General features: G+C 32.9%; 1 protein-coding gene across 2 annotated transcripts in view; it reads right to left on the bottom strand.

Annotated features, from left to right (window-relative positions):
* Positions 1-3,513: 3,513 nt before the first annotated feature.
* The window catches only part of LOC142333667 (uncharacterized), a 59,754-nt gene continuing 37,328 nt past the window's right edge, over positions 3,514-25,939 (bottom strand). The window contains exons 3-4 of one of the 2 annotated variants that reach the window (XM_075381073.1): positions 12,485-12,727; positions 3,514-8,215 (exon numbers count right to left, since the gene is read on the bottom strand). In XM_075381073.1, coding sequence (XP_075237188.1) covers positions 7,899-8,215; positions 12,485-12,727 — 560 coding nt within the window. In that variant the 3' untranslated portion in view covers positions 3,514-7,898. Of the gene's footprint in view, positions 8,216-12,484; positions 12,755-25,939 lie in introns of both variants that reach the window. The other variant, XM_075381072.1, reaches the window with a different exon arrangement.

A 25,939-nucleotide genomic window follows, 5' to 3' on the forward strand; every position in this document is an offset into this window, starting at 1 on the left:
TGTTACAACATACCGGATGACTATAGCAGTAGTCCGGCCGCTAAGTGAGATGTGCGGGGGGGGGGGTGTAAGAGGGGTGGCTGGGATAACACCCCGCTTTGATGGGGAACAAACTTTAAGATCAAACGAAATAAAACAAAAAACTGCAGCGATAAAGACCCACTATACTGTCTTCTTCCATCCGGACTAGGAACGGGGGAGTTGGTGTGGCGACCGGAAGCATCACAAAGCGGGTGTCCTCCCGTATGGGGTTGAGATGTACTGCCTTCTATAGAATTTCAAAATTATTACTATTGTTTGAAGTGGGGAGGTTATTTAGAAAAAACGTTTTACACAAAAATGTATTTTTTATAATTATTCAGAAAATTATTTTTAAAAAAATGTAACGAAAATCACCCTTTGTACTCCCTTTTCAAAATTAAAACAATTTTTAGGGGTGGGAATGAAATTTAGCAAAAAGATTTTTTTACAAATTGTTTACTTTATTAAAGTTTTTCAAAATTATTAAAAAATATCAACGAAAATCACCCCTTGTACCGTCTTCCATAACTCTTCAAAATTAAAACAATTTTTAGGGATGGGGTAAAATTTAACAAAAATGTTTTTTACTAAAGTTCTTAAATTTATTAATATTCACAAAATTATTAAAATAAAATAATAATCTTAATTATGCAAAATTTGTAAACGTTTTTGTTTTTCCTCTGTCCCCCCCATCTTCTGACCTTTTGATTTGAAAATGTAATAGCTTCAGTGCCCCATGTACAGGGTGTCCCATATAAAATGCAACCCAACCTTATATTGTTAGGTATTGAAGTAATAAAAAGGCATGTGTAAATGTAAATGTAATTTTTATTATTACCATCCATTACTTTACATTTAGAGTAAATGTTGGATGTGGCCGCCATCTACTTGAATACAAGCTTCAATTCTTTTCACAGCGTTTCTTGCAACTCTTTTTAAAGTTTGTGGCTGGATATTTAATACACCTTGTTCGATATTGACTTTCAATCGTTCAAGTGTTCGTGGTTTGTCGCTGTAGGCTTTTTCTTTGAGGTAACCCCGTAGAAAAAAATCCGCCGCAGTCAAATCTGGAGATCTTGGTGGCCACAAGCCTCGACCGATAACACGATTACCGAAGAATTCCTCGACGAAATCAGAAGTTGAACCTGCGTAGTGCGATGTCGCACCGTCATGTTGTAGCCGGCAGTGTCTGTCTTCCTCTTCCAAGAGTGCGATTAACTGAAATAAAATATCCTGATATCGTTCTGCATTAATGATGTACTCGAAAAAAATAGGACCGATTATTTTCTTCCGCGATATCGCGCACGACACGCCCGACTTCTGCGGGTCTAATTGTTTTTCGTTTAAAACGTGGGGATTTTCATCGCTCCAAATTCTACTATTTTGGCTGTTAACGTAGCCATCCAAATGAAACCGTGCTTCATCTGTGAAAAGTAACGAATCCATGACGTTAATTCCCTCACGCAGAAATCGACGGAACCGTTGACAATATTCTAGCCGTTTTTCTTTGTCGGGCTCAAGAAGTCGATGAACCGTTTGAATGCGAAAAGGTCGTAATTGTAATCGTTTGGTCGCCCGATGAACAGTCGATTTAGATAAATTAATTTTAGTAGACAAACGTCTGATCGATTTATTTGGCGAGTAATCGGTCTTTGATTTCAGCGACTGTATCTGTATTCAACACCGACGCAGATCTTTTGTGTTCCTTGTTATTAACAGAACCGGTCTCTCTAAATTTTGCGACTGACCTTAATACTGATGTTTTGTTAGGAGCCGGTTTATCTGGGTATTTATGGCGAAACAAATCTTCCACTGAGACCGCTGATTTCGTACTGAAGTACGACTCGACAATGAAAACACGTTCATCTTGCGAAAACACCATCTTGTCTCTAGCGATACACTGAACGTTATGATCGCATTGTTGTTACTATCGGTAGTGTTCTACTGCGTTGCCGCGATGTTCAGATGTTGGACGAGCCCATTTCAGTAACGAGTAGGGGAGTAAACTTGACTTTTGAAATTTCATGAATGAGTGATTGATGGTTTGCGTTTTATATGGGACATCCTGTAGACAGAAATAACCTGACCAAGTTTGGTCAAAATCGGTCGATTATTTCTGGCGTTAAAGGTGATTTATAGTTCAATACCAAAACCTATTTTTAGAGATGGGAGTAAAATTTAGCAAAATATATTTTTTTTACAAAAATTGTTTACTTTATTAATATTCAAAATTTAAAAAAAAGAAAAAAAACACCTTAATTATGCAAAATCAGGAGACGATTAGGTTTTCCCCCTTTATCTCCCACCCAACAACCTTTTGAATTGAAAATTTTTTAAATATACAAATTTATTTAAATACAGATATATGATAGCTAAGTTATGTGAAAATCGATCAAGTAGTTTTGGAGATTTACACGTCAACATACACACATACGTAAGCACATTTTGTCGCGGAAATTTACGTGCCATTTTTCGGTTTTCTAGGGTCAATTCATCAAGTCAAGTCTAGGGTCAATTCATTCGGCATCCAATTCATCATTGGATGCCCAATTTTTACTGATCATCAAACTTTCCCTTCTATATCGCTATAGCTTCGTTATAGCTGCTATATAAACAGGAAAGTATCAAGGAAAAAAACAATTAAATGTAATTTAAAAAAAAAAACTTTATTGTAAAATATAATAATATTAGATTTCAAAATTATTAATTATATATAATAAAGATTTACGTATAATTAATAATTTTTAATTCCTATTATTAAACTAAAAATAAATATCCTGTAAATTATATTTATAATTATGGTGGATGGTTAAGTGAAAGTATATACATATATATGAAAGATGTGGTAATGAGATTACAAGATATGACAGTTTATATAGCCTTAATAAATTTATGAATCAATTAAACTAACGCTTCAGCCTATTACAAAAAATTATATTACAACTTGTGATGTTCAAATTCTAATACTGATTTTAATACTAAAATACTTTTCGTAAACAGTTCAGTACACAATTTTCTAGAAAATAGATAACTATCTTAAAAAACAAGTCTTAGATAATAGCGGGATTAATAAAAATAAAATAAAATAACAATAAATGGCAGCTTTGATTTTAGATCTCACTATATCTGAACTTCCCCTCTTTTAGTATTAAAGAGGGGAAATGTTTTCATACTATTTGGAACATATTATAATCAAATTTATTTGTTCTACTCTATAATACAATATGAAATAATCACAAGTAAAGCCATTTTAATGAAAGTATTTTATTGTCTTCATTTTATAAACTTATTTATATATTGAATAGTATTTATTTATTTTTTCTTTATCGTATAAAAACTTAAATCTCACAATTTTTTATATTAAATTAACTTTTTATATTTTATTTACTTATTATTGTCGAAAAAATTAAATATTTATTTTATTTTAACAGAAAAGACAATCCAATTATTTAAAATTATTTTTAATTTATATCGATTGATATATATATATAAAATTATATCGATTTCGATGTTTTCATTGTATCATGCAGTATTAATAATAAAATTCAAATTAGTTGTGATATATTTATAGATATTTTGAATTTAATATTTCTTAATTCATTAAATAATTCATTTAAAGTTTTTATATCGATTATTTAGGTGATTATTATATTAAAATATCGATTTACCGGAAATTATAGATTTTTATATATTAATTGAACTTCTGTATAAAATGTGGTACATTGATTAAATCAAAAAAAAGGGAGTCCGAAAAAAAATAAACGTTATGGACGATTTAAAAGGAATTTGTTTGGTTTGTTTGGCATTTCTCCCGCCACCACCCCATTCGGTCCCCCTAAAGCGTAAGACCGAATGTCTGTGCCGCAAACGGGTATTAGCCACGAAAAGGTTTAGCGACCAGAGTCGTAACTAGATCCTAGAGCTATCCTAAAATCCTAAAAGCGTGGTACCATACACCACTCGCTTGCGTATCCCACCGCCTACTTGTCATATATCACAAAAATGGGTAGGCGCATCACGACAACAACTAAAACATTTATGACTATCAATGATTAAATTTATCTCGTCAGACAGCAATTCGCTGCCCCGCCTACGCTGCTGAATGCCAGCAAGTACCTGTCCACCATTAAAGCGTCTGGAGTCTTAATCTGGCTTGTAGCCAGCCATATCTCTCGGTTAGCTTCCTGCAGCAGCGCGGTAGGAGTCTTTTCCCTTAGGTAAACTACCGATGTCGGTTGAACAAAGCAACCGCATCAAGGAACTCCCACACGGTCCGACAATGCGGTTCTCGCCTCTTAAGAGTGGCCGATTTTCCCATCGACTTCTAAGTTCCAGGGTGGTCTGAGTTCTGGCCCTCCCAAGACCTGGACGGTCGAACATCATGTGTTTGTTCGACTGGACTTCCTCGCAGACGCACAGCTCATCAGCTCCCAGGCGGAACAGAAACAAATATTGGTTTAAATTTACACGGTTGGAGAGCACTCGGGCCCTCGTTGCCCTTAAAAACGAAGGAGAGGCATACCATCCCCCCAGATTCTGGATAAATGTACACAAGGACCTTCCCTCAGTTATGGCGTACTATTTTTGATGCCGTGCTTCCATCGCGAAGCTGTAAAGCCTCCTCTGCAGGCGGGAGATGGGAAACTGTTCGAAATTTAGAACCGGTGCGTTCTGATTAACGTTCCGCTCCGGTACAGGCCCGGCTCAAAACCGCATCCCAAATACATCGGCCTCCCTGCCTCTTTGCCATTTCCACATTTAAAAATGGGAGCTTATCAGGATCAGGTAAATTTTAACTAAGAATACAGGATAATAGAAGCGGATATGGTACAAGGGACGTGCCGAAGGGCAGATAATATCTGAATGATTTTTGAAAAATTTTTCATATTTAAAAATCGGTTACGCGAATTAAAATTACAACACTTAACATCTATTCGATTATTATTTGAGCTTCAGATCGCACTTTAATTCTGATCTCTTTTTCAGGTTTTTCTTTTTAGAATTATTTTATTGGGTTTTTATTTAGATTTAATACTATTACATTTAACTTTTGCTAATCTTCTATGCGGTATCCTCTGCCCAAACCATCTGATATAATTCTGTTCTTTTGCGTAGCGTAATTTGATATTCGCTTATTTTAGTATTTTTTAATCAATATTCTTTTATTTTTCCCCTTACATAAACCTTAAAAACCTCATTTCCGTCATCTGTATTTTACTTTTTTCTCTTCTTTTATTTACCTAAGACTTTGGATCGTATTTTAAAAACTACGTAAGCTATTTACATTTAATTGATATCCCCAGGATACTGTTTTATATCTCTATGCCGATTGGTTTATTTGATTTTTTTAAATTTAAAATGTCTTAAAGCCTTTTAAATTTTAAAAGGAAATTTTAAATAGATTTTTAATAATTAAAAATATTTTCTTATTAAATTGGATTATTTGTTTAATTTATTATGCAGAAATCGATTATTTAATTGTTTTTTTAGCCATTTAAAAAAAAAAAATGTTTGTGCTCATATTTTAAATAAATTAAAATTAAGAAGGGATGCTTTATCAAAAAAATTCTATTTATTTTTTTTTTTAAGAAATTCGATTTAAAAAAATTTTTTCAAGATTCTTTTTTGTATGTACAGATAAACTTAATTATTATTATAATTTAAAAATTTATTTCTACAAAATTTTATTTTTATTATAAGAATATTATTGATATTAACAAAATAGTATGATAACTTTCGTTCTTTTTTTTTTTTTTGATTACTCAGAAGACCTTATAATTATGATAAAACTTTAAAATTAATATTATCATAATAGATTTTCTAATTGTCCCGGTAAAAGAATAGCATCTACCTTAATAGGTACTAAATTTTTAAATAAAAAAAAAAAAAAATTCATTCTTTTTAATTATATTTAAACTATTATACAATAAATAGATGACACATGTGTAAACTGTCACGTGTGTCTTGATCTCAATGGATTCCAGGAAATAATCACGTTCAGGAATGTTTCCCATCTGCAGTCTTTTTATTAAAAGCTTTTATTTAATTCGCTTTAGTTATAATCAAATCTTGCAACTGCTATATCTTTTATCTATCCTATGAAAATCAATGAAATTTGGTACACGTGTATAACTTCGATGACAATACAGCACTACGGTGTCGGAATTTCAGATGACCCACCCCCAGGCATCCACGCGTTACACCTACGCTAAATTCATGCATTTAGTTGAAAATTTTTATTTCTCATTAACTATCATATGAAAATTATTGAAATTTTGTACACGTATGTAACTTCGATGTGTAAAAATAAATATTTTTACTTGTTTTTTAATCTTTAATAAAAATACAAAAATATATTTCATTACATATAAAAAAATATTTTTTAAAAAAGCTTTTATTTAACTAATATTAATATTAACATTAATAAAAAAAGGAAACAAATCAGAAAAACCCTCTAAAAAGTATAAAAAAAGAATTAAATCAAATTATATATTTTATATTATAAATCACAACGATGAAATATTTTTTTAAATATTTCATCGTTGTGATTTAACGTAACTTATATATAAATAATAATGGAATAATTTAGGTAGGTTAGTCGAGATAAAACTTGTATAGACAGATTAAAAAATAATTTAAAAAAAGACCTATATAATATATTGAAATTATAATTTTTAAAATTTACTTTTGAATTTCGTATAATTTTTTTTTTTTACTAGAGTGTACACTACTTATAAATGTCGAATTGGTCAGGAACGATTTGTTGTACAGTGTATATGTGACCATTTTTTAGTTACAATGAAATAATTTATACGTGTATTAACCAAATACGAAATTTTATAAAAGTATTTTACTAGCAGACCCGGCAATGCTTTGCTATTTCAAAATATATATATATTTAGAGAGAGAGAGAGAGAGAGAGAGCGAGTGAGAGTGAGAGTGAGTGAGGGAGAGAGAGAATTTAAATGAACACAATTGAAAATTTGATAAAAAATTAAAAAACTGAACTTCGCAAATTTTACCTTTCACTTATTCTCCTTCTCTTTTTCCCTTTCCAACTTATCCCTTTCACCCTTCTCCCTCGCCCCTCTCACAGTTTCCTTTTTACCCTTTCCCGTTTTCCCCTTTTCTCTTTCCACCTTTTCCCCGTTTTCCATTTTCCCCTTTTTTCCGCGCGTAAATCGGTCCATTAGTTTTTTAGTCTTTAGCGGATACACATACGAACATGCCTTTTATATATATATATATATATATATATATATATAGAGAGAGAGAGAGAGAGAGAGAGAGAGAGAGAGAGAGAGAGAGAGAAAGAATAAAAAAGTCTGTTTGTATATTTGTTTGTTTGTTTCATAAATATCTCGACACCGGACCCACCTAGCGGGTTTAGTTTTTGTAAAAATATTTCTTTTCGCGTAACTAATATTCATATTCTTAATATGAACCAAATCGGTCCATAAATAAAATTTTTCGAAATATTTCGACGCCAGCGCCACCTAGCGGGTCCAAACTTAATTCAGAAACCTTCTCTGGCATGCGTCCAACCATTCACTAAAGTTTCATCGCTATCGGATGAACGGTTTAGGAAGGCATAAGAGACATACAGACAGATAAACATTCATTTTTATATATATAGATATATTGTTCATACTTGAGTACTACTCAGAAACGGATGATTAGGAATTCATATTAATTCAATTCATTTGTAGTCGTGTAGCCACTCTTATACTGTTTTTATTTAAAATTAAAAAAGGTAATTTTTGATTATCATAAATAATGATGGTCTTCTGTTTTTATAGTATAAATAGGGAAAATGTCATCATACTATTTGGATTTTATTGTAAATATTAGTTGTAATTTTTTTTTTGGTAAATGAATTATCCTCTATAATTTGAGTAATAACCGTTTCTGTCATTATTATATCTATCGTAGTTATCATATCCATTGTAACCAGCATTACCATATCCTCTGTTATTATAATTATAATTATAATTATTACTACCATATCCACCGTAATTATAACCGTTGTCATAGTAACCGTTATCATATCCACCGTATCTTTTATTAAATCCATTGTAGTTTGAAGGATATGATCCTTGATAACCGCCGCCATACGATGATGAACCGTATCCGGATGGATAATTCCCATATGATCCACCGTAGCTTCCATATGATGGATATCCACCGTAGTTTCCTGAAAATTATAAAAATAAATTATTAATACAAATCTTAATTGTGATATTTATATATCTATATACATAAAGGGACAGCCGAAATTTAATGCGCACTGGAATGTAACAGGAGAGAAAAATGTCGCAGGAAGCTACAGTTTTTGAATTTTTTTTTCGAATTAATTTAAATAAATGTTTAGGTTCTTTCTAAATGTATATTTTAAATTCTAATTTATTATATTTTAATATAAATTATTCTTGAAAAGAATAATAATAATAATAATAAAAATATAGAGTGGAAAATATGAAATAAAATTTTATAATAAAAAAAAGAAGAAGAAAAAAGAGGAATATGATTACTGATGGCTGGAATTCTCAAGTATTTGGAAACCTAAAAAGAGTTGAGCTCGGGAATAATAAAATATGTTATTGGCCAAAGGTTTGACTGTACCTTGAGGCTAGGTATTTAAATTTTAAATTAAAATATCCATTGTACGTAATCTCGTTATTCGCCTATTTAAGATCGCGTAATATAGAACGAACCAGTTAAATTAAAGAAGTTGAAAAAAAACAAACAAACAGAATTAAAGTAATTTTGTAGAATTGAGTCTTGGTTTACGGCAAACCAAATCGTCAGCTGTTACTTTACCATGATATATTTATGTTGCACAAGACGCTAGTTATTTCTAAAATAGTATAATAATTCATAATAACAATGAATATTCCGTGTCTGGGTTGCAAATTAAAAAGTAATGAATGAAGCGATTTTCGTATTGTCTTTGCAAATATATTATTATTACTCATTGAAATATAACTGAATTTTACAATTCTGTTATTTCACACTGATTACCGAATATATAATACACATCATGACGCTTAAAGAAAGTAGTAACTTTGAACCTTATTGTTTTGCACGTATTACAATTGTAAAATATTTGATGTGGACACCACATGATTTCTTCGTTCGCCTATTAAATTACATATACACATTTTTAAAAGTACATCAAATTTTATTTCACTAATAACTTTTGTTTTTTTTTTTTTCATTGTTATTTATGAATTATTACACTGATAGAAAATTTTTGTTTAATGTTTCTCTACATTTGATACCATTTCTTGAATTACTTTTTTGCTTACATTTCAGATATGTAAATATAGAGTGATTTTTGAGTCCTGTTACCCAATTATAATGTAATTTAAGAAATGGAAATTTAGGTGGAATAAAAAAATGTATTTGTTACTTACAAAAGAGATTTAATAAAAACCTATTACTTACATAATTGTTAAAAATATGCTCAAAATGCCCATTCTTTGCGGTTATATATGCACGGACTCTTTTCAGTTTATTAGAAGAAACCTTTTTAAGAGTCGCATCGGAAATATTCGCGATTAAGTCTGTATGCTGTATGTAATATTGACTTTAAGTTCATCGATAGTGTGAGGATTGTTTTTGAAAGCCTCGGACTTAATATAACTCTAAAAAAAGTAGTCAGGAGATGTGAGGTTTTGGGACCTTGGAGGCCACAAGCCATTGCTTATAATTCTATCATCAAACAACTCTTGCAGAAAATTCATGGTTTCTCGACATGTGTGGCATGTAGCGCCGTCTTGCTGAAACCGGCAATACCTTCTTGAGGTTCCAGGAGGGACACAAATCGACGCACAATATTCCTGTATACTTCACCGTTTACTGTCTGTTCGAAGAATACGGGTCCGACTATACGATGACGAGATATCGCACACCGCACACCAATTTTTTCAGGATGCAAAGATTTGTCTTGTAAAGCGTTAGGATTTTCAACCGGCCAAATTCGACAGTTTTGACTGTTCACGTAACCGTAGAGATGGATCCAAGCTTCATCGCTAAAGAACACTGCATTTAAAAATTAGATTCCTTTATCGTTTACGACAGACCTAAACCGACGGCGATATTGCAATCGCTTAAAAACAGGTTGGAAAGACTGCGGGCTACGGCGCCACCGATGTCACAATCCAAGATGGCCGACCTAAAAAAACAGGTTGGAAAGACTGTGGGCTACGGCGCCACCAACGTCACAATCCAAGATGGCCGACCACCTCCATCTTGGAAAATGGCGGCCAAGATGGCAGACGGCCGGCATCTCGGATAATTTCATTTCCGTACTGCGGCCGTACTGCTATTTCCGTACTACTGGGTATGTGTAATTTGCAGCTCAACTATTAGTCGTCTATCAGACTTTTGTAATCAACATTGACAGTGGTTTGACACTTATAGTTCTAATCTGTAATACAGAGTGATTTTTTTGTCCTGTTACCCGATTTTAAATGTAATTTAAGAAAGGGAAATTTAGGCGGAAAACAAAAATATATTTGTTGCTTACAAAAGAAATTTAATAAAAAGCTATTACTTATATAATTGTTAAAGAATATGCTCAAATAGCCAACCCCTTGCGGTTATACACGCACGGACTCTTTTCAGCATACTAACAGAAACCTTTTTAAGAGTCGCATTGATTGGAAATATTCGATTAAGTCTGTCATATTGACTTTAAGTTCATCGATAGTGTGAGGATTGTTTTTGAAGGCGTCGGACTTAATATATCCCCACAAAAAGCAGTCAGAAGATGTGAGGTCTGGGAACCTTAGAGGCCAAAAGCCCTTGCTTATTATTCGATCGTCAAAGAACTCTTGCAGAAATCCACGGTTTCTCAAGACGTGTAGCTTGTAGCGCCGTGTTGCTGAAACCAGCAATACCGTAATTCAGGTTCCAGGAGGGACAAAAATTGGCTCACAATATTCCTGTTTACTTGACCATTTGTTCGAAGAATAAGGGTCCGACTATACGATGACGAGATGTCGCACACCGCACACACCAATTATTTCAGGATGCAAAGATTTTTCTTGTAAAGCGTTAGGATTTTCAACCGCCCAAATTCGACAGTTTTGACTGTTCACATAACCGTAGAGATGGATCCAAGCTTCATCGCTAAAGAACAATGCGTTTAAAAATTCGATTCCGTTATCGTTTACGAGAGACCTAAACTGACGGCGATATTGCAATCGCTTGTTTAAATCTGTAGGCTGAAGCTCTTGGACTAATCGCACGCGATACGGATACGATTTCAATTTTTTAGCGGCTTTCTGAACACTCGAATACGACAAACCGACTTGTGTGGATAGTTTTCGTAAACTTTTCCGTGGAGAATTGAGGGATCTTGTTTTCACATTCTCTAAAACGTCATCTGTCAAGCGAGTCGGTCGACCGCTACGTTAACTGTCGCAAACACTACCTGTCTCTCGAAATCGGTTTCCTAGCCTAGAAATTGACATTTTTTTTGACGGAGGAACACCAACAAATTTAATTTGAAATGATTATTTTACAGTCGCGTACGATTTTGTAGCAAAATATTGTTCAAGAATGAAAACTCGTTGTTCTATGGTAAAAGATATTCTGTTCGTAACACGACCGGAAACGTCACAAAAGTTTACACAGCGCAATGAGAATCAGCTCACACTGCCTTATCTATACCGGTTGAGTAGCGTTACCAACTTCGTGTCACAAAACAAAATTTCCCTTTCTTAGAAAAAAATTACCGGACATTAACAATTGGGTAACAGGACTAAAAAATCATTGTATACAATTTTTCTTTCATCCTTAGTTTTAAATTTGTACTTCAAAAACAATTAAGGGAAAGTATAGTTAAAATCTGTAAAATTCGTAATTTTTCATGATCATACCTGTGTTAGAATGATTTCGCTGATGTTTGTGTCTCTTATAAATAGCCTCAGGCATATCCCGAATTAATATTCTACAATAATCGGCGCGTGTTAGTATTACATTTATTTTCCATCACCGAAATGTCTTGGTGGAAACGTTCACCGTATTCGTCGGTTACGTCTCCGAGGTTGTTCGGGAAAAAATCCAGATGTGATTGGAGGAAATGTATTTTCAAAGACATATTACATCCCATACTCCTGTAAGAAGTAAGTAAGAAGTTAATTAATAATATCGTGGTAATTGTCAGATTTTTGTTTGCCGAGAAACGTTTTGCAAACGTCTTTAAATGAAACGCAAGATGCACTTTCTATATTATTTAACATTGAGTTAAATACTTATTTTTTTGGGGGGGGGGGGGGATCTCTGGTTCATGAAACATCGAGAAATTCTAAAACCCAATACCCCATTTTTTGACTGATTACCATACTTTCCATTTTGCAGCATAACTTAAGAGGTGTGATTCCCGAAATATAAAATGACAACCCGGATAATTAATTATGTAAACAAAAAAACAAAAAAACAAAATTTTACTTACCGTATCCAGGATATGATCCACCACTCGGGGGATAACCAGATCCTGTCGTATATCCATTATATCCATATGATGGATAGCGGTTGTATGATGGGTTATAACCACCATAAGTTTTATAATTGTATCCTCTATCAGAGTATCCACCGCCGCTGTAGTAACCAGGATATTTGAAACCATATCCTCCATTATTTCCGTAGTTATTATTGTAATTTCCACCATATCCTCCATTGTAGCCTCCTCCATAACCTGTTCCCCCGTAACCATAATTGAATACTGTAAATAATAATATTTTTTATTATAATATATTATATGCTTATATGTAATTGAATTTCTTAATTAAATTAAATTTAAATCGATTAATTTTCATATTATGTTTTTAACACTATTAGTTAATTTCCGCCCGGGTGATCGGGAAAGACATCTCACCAAAGTGGTTTTAACCCGACACAGAATCCGAACTGTTCTGAAGAAAGAGTTAAATTTTCATCCGTGAAAACCACATTACTGTCAGGAATTATCATCGGTTGGAATATGAGAAGATGAAGCTTGCTTGATATAATGACTGGTACGATTTTTCGGTAATATCCTGCGGTCAAATGAAACCGTACTTCATGTCCGGAGGATTTTTAACCGGCAAAATTGTTATTGGAAACAGAGGATCCAAGGGTGGTTGTTGTAAAAAAAGCCAACATCGCCCAAAGGTCACAGTGCGATGCAGTATGACATCAACTCAAATTGTGGGTCCATAACGGGACGCAATGAATGCAAAACGGTACCTTGACGGGTTTGAATAGTATATTCATGGTATTGTATCCATATAGGATAATTACAACGACCTAATCTTTATCCAAGATGAGGCCGCGCCTCACTTCGCAAGGCCTGTCCGTGCATGGCTCGACCACCATTTTTTCAGGACACAGATTAGGACGTCGTGGTCAGTTGAATCGCAAACAAGAAGTCCTTATAGATAATGGTGGTTCTTATCTGGAATTTTTTTGCGATGCAAAATTCCTACAATACAATAAAATTCTACCGTTGTAAGAAACAAAATGGCTTTTGTTTCATGAAAATTAGTTAAGTATTAAAAAAGTTATAAACGATTTTCAATAGGGAGTTAATTTCCGCCCACTCTGTATATAATGTCGATTTCTGGAGCGGATAGTAGCGGTTGCGTATTGGCGCTGTGGAACTGCAGCACCTCCTATACATTTTTTTTTTTGTCTTCAGTCATTTGACTGGTTTGATGCAGCTCTCCAAGATTCCCTATCTAGTGCTAGTCGTTTCATTTCAGTATACCCTCTACATCCTACATCCCCAACAATTTGTTTTATATACTCCAAACGTGGCCTGCCTACACAATTTTTCCCTTCTACCTGTCCTTCCAATATTAAAGCGACTATTCCAGGATGCCTTAGTATGTGGCCTATAAGTCTGTCTCTTCTTTTAACTATATTTTTCCAAATGCTTCTTTCTTCATCTATTTGCCGCAATACCTCTTCATTTGTCACTTTATCCACCCATCTGATTTTTAACATTCTCCTATAGCACCGCATTTCAAAAGCTTCTAATCTTTTCTTCTCAGATACTCCGATTGTCCAAGTTTCACTTCCATATAAAGCGACACTCCAAACATACACTTTCAAAAATCTTTTCCTGACATTTAAATTAATTTTTGCAGTAAACAAATTATATTTCTGACTGAAGGGTCGTTTCGTTTGTGCAGTTCGGCATTTTATATCCCTCCTGCTTCGTCCATCTTTAGTAATTCAACTTCCCAAATAACAAAATTCTTCTACCTCCATAATCTTTTCTCCTCCTATTATTACATTCAGTTGTCCATTTTCGTTATTTCTCCTACATTTCATTACTTTCGTTTTGTTCTCGTTTATTTTCATGCGGTACTTCTTGCGTAGGACTTCATCTATGCCGTTCATTGTTTCTTCTAAATCCTTTTTACTCTCGGCTAGAATTACTATATCATCAGCAAATCGTAGCATCTTTATCTTTTCACCTTGTACTGTTACTCCGAATCTAAATTGTTCTTTAACATCATTAACTGCTAGTTCCATGTAAAGATTAAAAAGTAACGGAGATAGGGAACATCCTTGTCGGACTCCCTTTCTTATTAGGGCTTCTTTCTTATGTTCTTCAATTGTTATTGTTGCTGTTTGGTTCCTATACATAATCACATGATATTATCGTTAAGATTTAATATAACGAGTCGTCCTTAAGCTAAATGTTGGTATATCATCCCCCAGTTTATGAAAAAGATACAAAAAGTTTGTATGGAACTGTGCGCTTCACAGTTCCAGCGGTGTGATGTTTGGCTGTTATGCACATCCGCATATAGGAAGCTACACGCGAGGCTTCGAGGGAGATGGGGCACTGTCGCTACCGCAGTGCCGATCCTGGCGTACTGGTGGAAGGTAGTTTTTTTTTTACTTCGCATGTTTATGGAATATTTCTTGTTCGATTCCTTTTTTAGTTTATTCGGTGGAAGGAATATAAAAGCGGTTTAGTTTTTTTTTCAGTAGCGATCAGAAGATGACGAAAAGCAATAGTACAGGCAATTTGTCATCACAATAGGCTGTATTTGAAAATCCTTAGCTACCGATTGATGTTTTTTCCATATGTTAGGGGTGATGAGGGAAGCTTAACTCCAGATTTTTAACATACCCGTCCCATAGATTTTTGAAAACTCACAAAGTTTTTCAAATGCGTTTTTCTCCGAATCTATGCATTTTACAGAAATGTTTTACAAACAAAAAATATAGAGGACATTCTCCTCTACAATTAATGTCTTTTAAGTTATGCCGTATCATTTGAAATTGAAATACTAGGTGGCGCTGAAGTTGTAAAACCGTATTTTTTCGGTTTTTTAACCCGAAAAAATTGTTTTTCGTCTGTATTGCATTTGGAAAAGTTGTTAATCTCAACAAAAAAAGACAACTTTTATTCAAACAATTTTCTTGTACGACTTAGCATTCCAGATTTATAGCGGTACAATGGGAACGCAGCGGTCCTATTGTTACTGTAGCCGGGGAGATCGGCATTGTTCAACGACTAGACCGGTTTCGAACACGTGCCCGATTCACAACATTTTCACACTTCCACAAGCTACAGCTCCAAAACGCTAAGTCGTACAAGAAAATTGTTTAAATAAAAGTTGTCTGTTTTTTTTGTTGAGATTAACAACTTTTTCAAATGCAATACATACGAAAAAAAATTTTTTCCCGTAAAAAATGCCGAATGAACAGGTTTTTTACAACTTTAGCGCCACCTAGTATTTCAATTTCAAATTATACGGCATAACTTTAAAAAAAATTAATTGTAGAGGAGAATGTCCTCTACATTTTTTTATTGAAAAACTTTTCTCTAAAATGTATAGAATCAGAGAAAAACGCATTTCAAAAATGTATGGGAGGGGGATGTTAAAAATCTGGAGTTAAGTTTCCCTCATCACCCCTAACGCATGGACAAAAGATCAATCGGTAGGTAAGGATTTTCAAATAAAAATACAAATTGACTGTACTACAAGGGCTCTTTGATCACCAAATCTGTCCCAAAAACCGGCTGGAAGGGCAAAAAAGAAGATAATTAATAAAAACTAATTACGTATTTGTTCTTGAGTACTTAGAAATTTAAATTAAAACCGTTGGACTATAGTGTTTTTACGCGGACATTTTATTAACTGATCTAATAATACTTAAAAATCTGTATTGACTATCTATCTATCTATCTGTATTGATATTTTATTATTTATTTGGTTAAACCAAATAAGAGTTTTAAGCACAATGTGCTTAAAAACCGTGTACCGTATTCTTGAATGTGATAAGTGTAGAATTATATTATTATCCTGCTTCCAGCTATTCTGTTTGATTCATTTTTTATCGGTTCTGTTATTTTACAGAAAAATTTAACCCTAGCCTTGAAAAGGCCCAGAAAAAATTCTGGAGCAGGATCCTCCATAATGTTACCAACGAGCCGCCACTTGTAGCGGAGTAGCAGCGTCTCGGACTTTCATCCGGGGGTTCTAAGTTCGAATCCCGGTAAGGCATGACATTTTTTCTCATACGTTACGAAATTCCATTTTTATATCCCAAACATAAACTTAAAGCTTATGTGGTGATATCATTAAGCAAAAAAAATTTTTAATTAAAATGTGAGAGTTTAAAAAAAAATTAACATTTTGAACAATTAATCTCATAAGTTTTTTTTTTTTAAATAATATTAAAAGAATTTTAATAAAAACAAATAATTACATTTTAAACATAAAAGTAAATTCTACAATAGAAATTTCCTTAATTTGTTATCGAATAATAAAAAAAAAATTATAAATTTCATTTTACTCCTTTTTATCCCTTTTAAGTCACTCGGACTTTCAAGAGTGCACTTAGACCGTAAGTAAAACATGTATATAAATTTTCATCAATTTATGTTCAGTAGTTTTTAGTGGGCGTTGATGAATCACGCAGATCCAAATTTATAGAAGACACACACGCGCGTGCGCGCTTCATTGGAGAGGTTAAAATAAATCTGAATCAATTGAAGTTGTCAAGGAATCCATTAATTTTTAACAGTATAGTTTTGATGACAATCTTTATTTAATTTTAGTTTAATTTTTTTTTTTTGTCTTCAGTCATTTGACTGGTTTGATGCAGCTCTCCAAGATTCCCTATTTAGTGCTAGTCGTTACATTTCAGTATACCCTCTACATCCTACATCCCCAACAATTTGTTTTACATACTCCAAACGTGGCCTGCCTACACAATTTTTCCCTTCTACCTGTCCTTCCAATATTAAAGCGACTATTCCAGGATGCCTTAGTATGTGGCCTATAAGTCTGTCTCTTCATTTAACTATATTTTTCCAAATGCTTCTTTCTTCATCTATTTGCCGCAATACCTCTTAATTTGTCCCTTTATCCACCCGTCTGATTTTTAACATTCTCCTATAGCACCGCATTTCAAAAACTTCTAATCTTTTCTTCTCAGATACTCCGATCGTCCAAGTTTCACTTCCATATAAAGCGACACTCCAAACATATACTTTCAAAAATCTTTTCCTGACATTTAAATTCATTTTTGATGTAAACAAATTATATTTCTTACTGAAGGCTCGTTTAGCTTGTGCTATTCGGCATTTTATATCGCTCCTGCTTCGTCCATCTTTAGTAATTTTACTTCCCAAATAACAAAATTCTTCTACCTCCATAATCTTTTCTCCTCCTATTTTCACATTCAGCGGTCCATCTTTGTTATTTCTACTACATTTCATTACTTTTGTTTTGTTCTTGTTTATTTTCATGCGATAGTTCTTGCGTAGGACTTCATCTATGCCGTTCATTTTTTCTTCTAAATCCTTTTTACTCTCGGCTAGAATTACTATATCATCAGCAAATCGTAGCATCTTTATCTTTTCACCTTTTACTGTTACTCCGAATCTAAATTGTTCTTTAACATCATTAACTGCTAGTTCCATTTAAAGACTAAAAAGTAACGGAGATAGGGAACATCCTTGTCGGACTCCCTTTCTTATTAGGGCTTCTTTCTTATGTTCTTCAATTGTTATTGTTGCTGTTTGGTTCCTGTACATGTTAGCAATTGTTCTTCTATCTCTGTATTTGAACCCTAATTTTTTTTAAATGCTGAACATTTTATTTCAGTCTATGTTATCAAAAGCCTTTTCTAGGTCTATAAACGCCAAGTATGTCGGTTTGTTTTTCTTTAATCTTCCTTCTACTATTAATCTGAGGCCTAAAATTGCTTCCCTTGTCCCTATACTTTTCCTGAAACCAAATTGGTCTTCTCCTAACACTTCTTCCACTCTCCTCTCAATTCTTCTGTATAAAATTCTAGTTAAGATTTTTGATGCATGACTAGTTAAACTAATTGTTCTGTAATCTTCACATTTATCTGCCCCTGCTTTCTTTGGTATCATAACTATAACACTTTTTTTGAAGTCTGATGGAAATTCCCCATTTTCATAAATATTACACACCAGTTTGTATAATCTATCAATCGCTTCCTCACCTGCACTGCGCAGTAATTCTACAGGTATTCCGTCTATTCCAGGAGCCTTTCTGCCATTTAAATCTTTTAATGCTCTCTTAAATTCAGATCTCAGTATTGTTTCTCCCATTTCATCCTCTTCAACTTCCTCTTCTTCCTCTATAACACCATTTTCTAATTCATTTCCTCCGTATAACTCTTCAATATATTCCACCCATCTATCGACTTTACCTTTCGTATTATATATTGGTGTACCATCTTTGTTTAACACATTATTAGATTTTAATACATGTACCCCAAAATTTTCCTTAACTTTCCTGTATGCTCCATCTATTTTACCAATGTTCATTTCTCTTTCCACTTCTGAACACTTTTCTTTAATCCACTCTTCTTTCGCCAGTTTGCACTTCCTGTTTATAGCATTTCTTAATTTCCGATAGTTCCTTTTACTTTCTTCATCACTAGCATTCTTATATTTTCTACGTTCATCCATCAGCTGCAATATATCGTCTGAAACCCAAGGTTTTCTACCGGTTCTCTTTATTCCGCCTAAGTTTGCTTCTGCTGATTTAAGAATTTCCTTTTTAACATTCTCCCATTCTTCTTCTACATTTTCTACCTTATCTTTTTTACTCAGACCTCTTGTGATGTCCTCCTCAAAAATCTTCTTTACCTCCTCTTCCTCAAGCTTCTCTAAATTCCACCGATTCATCTGACACCTTTTCTTCAGGTTTTTAAACCCCAATCTACATTTCATTATCACCAAATTATGGTCGCTATCAATGTCTTTAGTTTAATATAAAAACAATTTTTAACATTGAGAATACAAAATCTAAAGTGAAGTTTCATGGCGAATTTTCCGAAACTTTTTACATAAAATCCGGACTGAGACAAGGCGACGGACTTTCGCCTTTATTATTTAATTGTACACTAGAATTTCTGATGCGCGAACGGTTTAAAATTAATCCAAAAAATATTCACATAGGATACAAAAGAGATAAGTTAAATTTAAATCGCCTAGGATTTTCCGACGACTTAGCTTTACTAGCTAATAGTATCGCAGAAGCCAGAATACAAATAACAAGTATAGAAGAACTTGCGAATAAAATCGGACTTAAAAATTCTTACGAAAAGACTAAAATGATGGCTATAGATCCTTTAGTTATTAATTCTGTGAATATTAACGGAAACAAAGTAGAACTTGTAGAAAAATTTAAATATATTGGAGAGATTATTACTTGTAATCGTAACGAAAAACAAAATCGGACCGAAAGACTTAATAAATTATTTAAAGTGCTACAAGTAACCAAAAATACTTACAACAAAAAATCGCTCTTGATTAATACTGAAATTAGACATTACAAAACTGCGGTTAAACCAGTAATTACTTACGCCAGCGAGGCTTTATTTAGATTAAATCAGAAAAATAGAACTGAACCTTTGCTTAAAGTTGAACGCAGGATTCTTAGAACCTGCATAAACAAAAAATATAAACACGAAAATCGGTACAGATTATCGCCTAATAAATTTCTGTACGAAAACTTGGAACCCTTAATCGATACTACAAAAAAGAAGCGAATTTCTTTCTGCGCACACTTGTTAAGATTACCGCAGGATAGGATTACTAAGAGAATTATCGATCGATTTTGGTCTTTAAAAAATCCGCCATTATGGATAAAAGAAATTAAAGAAGAAATGCAAGAATTAAATTTGACTTAAGAAGTTTTACTTAATAAATCCGAAAAATAAAAATTTGTTATTAAAGATCCGAATACGGACTTTAAAGTAACAACTTTTAATAATACAAAAAGGGTTTATTCAGAAGAGGATCGTAAAGCGCATGATTTTTAAGAATGACTAAATATTGGGAGAAAGTAAAAGGTAAGAACTTAAAGGCCAAAAGATCGGCAAAAAAGACTTGAATTATTCTGACTAGTGGTCCTTTGCGGCCTTAAAAGTAAAAAAAAAAAAAAAAAAAAACAATTAAAAAAATTTTTTTTTTTATATTACAATAAAAAAATGACGACATAATTAAACATGATTTATTTTTACTGTATTATTATTATTTCCACTAGCAAATTACGATGAAATAATTAAGATAATGATATTAAAATTTTTAACCTCGAGATAAAATCTATTTTACTAATTACGTACCTTGCCTTGATTAAGACAACTTTACATTACATTTCACTAGACTGGCATTATCACGGCCGTGTTATTCGTGTTATTACTGTACATATCTTACGTTTAATTACCCTCCTTAATACCCCAAACATATATACATACACACATATTCACTGAAACACAATAGAACACGGATGACGCTCGGTATAGTAAAACATCGTAATATCTGAATTTCCTGCCTGCGGCGACTCATTAGAATTAGATTTAAGGATGCTGGTGCGTGCATCGTTTTATTATATGTGTGTATGTGTTCGTAATGCGCATTCATATCTATTATCACGTTTAATGATCTTTATCCAATTTATTGGTGTATTTCTTATCCAAAAGGATATTATATATACCCACTTTTTCCACCACGTCAAAAATGACAAAAATCTTTTATTTTTTACCTTAAAAATAAAAAAAAATGACTACAAAGTCGTTGTATTTTCCTGATATTGATTATTTATTCTTATATACTGGAAGAACAATTACACTAAATTAAATTATCTAATATTTTTTTTTTGTGGTGGAGGGAGGAGTTAATGTATGATGAAATTTTATTGGATAAATGTGTTTAAATAAACCAAAAAGGTTTTAAAAATTCAAAATTTTTTCAAATAATTAAGAATTAAGAGAATTTCGAAAAATTTATCAATTTGTGAAACTTATAAATTTCTTACTTGCTTGGCATTGGCATTGGCATTCATATTTGACATTTATAGACCTAGAAAAGGCATTCGATAACGTAGACTGGAATAAAATGTTGAGCATTTTAAAAAAATTAGGGTTCAAATACAGAAATAGAAGAACGATTGCTAACATTTACAGGAACCAATCAGCAACAGTAATAATGGAGGAAAATAAGAAAGAAGCCGTAATAAGAAAGGCAGTCAGACAAGGATGTTCCCTATCCCCGTTGCTTTTTAATCTTTACATGGAAGTAGCAGTTATTGATGTTAAAGAAAAATTTAGATCCGGAGTAACAGTACAAGGTGAAAAATAAAGATGCTACGATTTGCCGATGATATAGTAATTCTAGCCGAGAGTAAAAAGGATTTAGAAGAAACAATGAATGGCACGTATAAAGTCCTACGCAAGAAGTACCGCATGAAAATAAACGAGAACAAAACGAAAGTAATGAAATGTAGGAGAAATAACGAAAATGGACAACTGAATGTAATAATAGGAGGAGAAAAGATTATGGAGGTAGAAGAATTTTGTTATTTGGGAAGTAAAATTGCTAAAGATGGACGAAGCAGGAGCGATATAAAATGCCGAATAGCACAAGCTAAACGAGCCTTCAGTAAGAAATATAATTTGTTTACATGAAAAATTAATTTAAACGTCAGGAAAAGATTTTTGAAAGTATATGTTTGGAGCGTAGCTTTATATGGAAGTGAAACTTGGACGATCGGTGTACCTGAAAAGAAAAGATTAGAAGCTTTTGAAATGTGGTGCTATAGGAAAATGTTAAAAATCAGATGGGTGGATAAAATGACAAAAGAAGAGGTGTTGCGGTAAATAGATGAAGAAAGAAGCATTTGGGAAAATATAGTTAAAAGAAGAGATAGATACTACATATTAAGGCTCTGGAATAGTCGCTTTAATATTAGAGGGTCAGTTAGAAGGAAAAAATTGTGCAGGCAGGCAACGTTTGAAATATGTAAAAGAAATTGTTAGGGATGTAGGATGTAGGGGGTATACCGAAATGAAACGACTAGCACTAGATAAGGAATCTTGGAGAGCTGCATCAAACCAGTCAAATGACTGAGGACAAAAAAATAAAAAAATAAATTTTTTCTTTCAGCATGTACAGAACCGACTTCGATGAATCTATTTTTATTCTCTAATAAAAAAAACGTCTTTTTTATAGGTTATATTATTATAAAAACGCGTGCGAAACCGCGTGTAGAAGCTATCTTTTTCTGTTTTAGCTTCCGGAACCGCCGTAAGGAATTACTTCAGAGGATGATATGTTGAATGTAAATGAAGAAATTTAAATGTCTTATGCAATCTCAGGTCGACCATTCCTGAGATGTATGGTTAATTGAAATCCAACCACCAAAGAACGCCGGTATCTACGATCTACAATTCAAATTCGTATAGAACTAGAACTACCTTTTCTAGGATTTGAACCTTAGAACTCTATTTCGAAATCAGCTGATTTCTGATGACGAGTTCACCACTAGACCACCCGATGAGTTGCTACGGGTAGAAGCTAGTGTCTGTCTGTCTGTCTGTGTGTGTGTGTCTCTCTCTCTCTCTCTCTCTCTCTCTCTCTCTCTCTCTCTCTCTCTCTCTCTCTCTCTCTCTCTGTGTGTGTGTGTGTGTGTGTGTGTGTGTGTGTGTGTGTGTGTATGTTTGTGTGTATTATATATACATAGACAGATTGATTTACAAATAATGTAACATACACTTTCGGAATACGCTCAGCTGTTGAAAATAAAGAAGAATGTTCATATAAACGTAGATTTGGAAAGGCTTCGTTACCGAGTATCGGCTGGAGAAATGTTTCAATCTGATTTCTGTGCCTTCGGTATAATTAAGCCAGATTGTAATTTTTTGATTCAATTTACTTGATAGATTTAATGGTTGTATGTGAAATCTGAGCTGAAAAATTAAAAAACAATTTTCAACTTCTCAAATTTGTATTTAATTTTAATAGGCATTATTTACGATAATTTTTTTTCAAAATTAAATTTTCTCCAAAGTTAAGTAGAATTTTTTATTTGTTTACTGGTAAAATAGAGAAGTTATTTTATTCCAGACTTCAAGAAAGTGTATTTTCCTACAAAACGTTTTCGTGTTTTACCCCGTTTTTCTTAAAATCTAAGCGAGATATAGGTCTGTAACCACTTTTATTCTATTTCTTAAAACAAATACCATAAGCAACCACCAAATTTATACCTAAAGAATTTTATTACAGTTTAATTTTACAGAAGGAGCAAAAAAGCAGTGCTAATTTTTTCGCAAGCCGAATTTCGCTAACAAATAGTTTTCTGACCTATATTTATATGAACATTTTTTCTTATTTTTGGCTGTAGAATGATCTCCCAAGAGATTGCCGCGTAATTTTAAATCACAATGCTAAACCAATTATTATATACTGAGCAATAAATGCTCAAAATATAATACATATTCAGTGCAACTAAATAAATCAGTTCCCATGTAAACAATTAACTTTAATTTCTACTGGAAAAAAATACATTATTAATTTTTTTTTTGTATTATAATTTTTTAAATGAGTGTACACACTTTAAATTACTGTACACCAATCCTATTAACGTTTTTAGAACTAATATTATTATTATTATATTTGATATTTAAATAATAAAAGAGATGTGAGAAAATGTATTATTTATTCAGGGTCATTTTTATGGAAATTACGTTTAATGATGCGTTTGCACTCTCTCTCTCTCTCTGTCTCTCTGATTACGGGTCAGACTATGTGACTTTAAAGCCTCATTTGGCCTTAATAAACGAAGTTATAAAGTTTTACCGTCTCTCTTTTTACTCTGCTCTTTTGTAATATTACCCTCTCTTAATTATATTTATATAGAATGTCCCAGGAAATTCTGCACAAAGAGATAGTGATTAAGGACATTAAAAACAAACAAAATGGTTGATGTGAATAAATCCTTTCTTTATTATTAGATTGTTTTTTAAAGCTTTTTTTAAAATTATTTTTAAAAAAATAATTTTTTTTTAACTAATTTACCTTATAAAGCTTTTAAGATATTTCTTCTAGAGGTGTTGAATATTATATTTTCATTGGTTGTTATACTTTCCGACTCTAATTTTTTGGTTTTTTTTTTCTAGGAAAATACTCGAAATACAGTTCTGAGACAAAGTTTTAATTTTCCTGCTGTAAAGATATAAGCTACATATTATACTACAAGGCATATTTTTTAAGCAAGTACAATTTTTTTATAAAAAATAATAAGCAAATCTTTTGGGAAAAAAATTATATTATTCTCCTGAAAGCCTAGAACATAACCTACAATTCTTCTATATAATTTCCGCTTACATCGAGAAACTTGTATCGTATGATCAGATTTTGCTTTCCAATTTGATAGAAATATGTTACCCGAGAAGATAACCATTGATAAACGGCTGTTTTGATATCGGTTAAGACGCAGGATTATTTAAATGAGTTAATTTTTAAATGAAGGTTGGCATTCGTGCTAAATTCTCACTTTTTTTTGTTACTCTTACTACATAAAATACTGTCATTTTATTTAAAAAAGTATTATTAAAAGTTAAAATTAAATGATACCGTCTTAAAATTATTTTTTACCATTTAGTCCGTTTAATTTAAGTGGTGTTTTAAAAATGTTTTTATATATAAAGGGTGTCCCATATAAAACGCAACCCAACCTTATATTGGTAGGTATTGAAATAATAAAAAGGCATGTGTAAATGTAAATGTAATTTTTATTATTACCTTACATTTAAAGTAAATGTTGGAAGCGGCCGTCATCTTCTTGAATACAAGCTTCAATTCTTTTTACAACGTTTCTTGCAACTTTTTTCAAAGTTTGTGGCCGGATATTTAATACACCTTGTTCGATATTAACTTACAATCGTTCAAGTGTTCGTGGTTTGTCGCTGTAGGCTTTTTCTTTGAGGTAACCCGGTAGAAAAAAATCCGCCGCAGTCAAATCTGGAGATCTTGGTGGCCACAAGCCTCGACCGATAACACGATTACCGAAGAATTCCTCGACGAAATCAGAAGTTGAACCTGCGTAGTGCGATGTCGCAACGTCATCTTGTCTTCCTCTTCCAAGAGTGCAATGAACTGAAATAAAATATCCTGATATCGTTCTTCATTAATGGTGTACTCGAAAAAAATAGGACCGGTTATTTTCTTTCGCGATATCGCGCACCGCACGCCCGACTTCTGCGGGTTTAATTGTTTTCGTGATAAACGCGGGGATTTTCAGCGCTCCAAATTCTACTGTTTTGGCTGTTTACATAGTCGTCCAAATGAAACCATGCTACATCTGTGAAAAATAACGAATCCATAACGTTAATTCCCTCACGCAGAAATCGATGGAACCGTTGACAATATTGTAGCCGTTTTTCTTTGTCGGGCTCAAGAAGTCGATGAACCGTTTGAATGCGATAAGGTCGTAATTGTAATCGTTTGGTTGCCCGATGATCAGTCGATTTAGACAAATTAATTTCAGTAGACAAACATCTGATCGATTTATTTGGCGAGTAATGGGTCTTTGATTTCAGCGACTGTATCTGTATTCAACACCGACGCAGATCTTTTGTG

This window comes from Lycorma delicatula, chromosome 13 (genome assembly GCF_047948215.1).
Source record: "Lycorma delicatula isolate Av1 chromosome 13, ASM4794821v1, whole genome shotgun sequence".
Classification (NCBI taxonomy): Eukaryota; Metazoa; Arthropoda; class Insecta; order Hemiptera; family Fulgoridae; genus Lycorma; species Lycorma delicatula.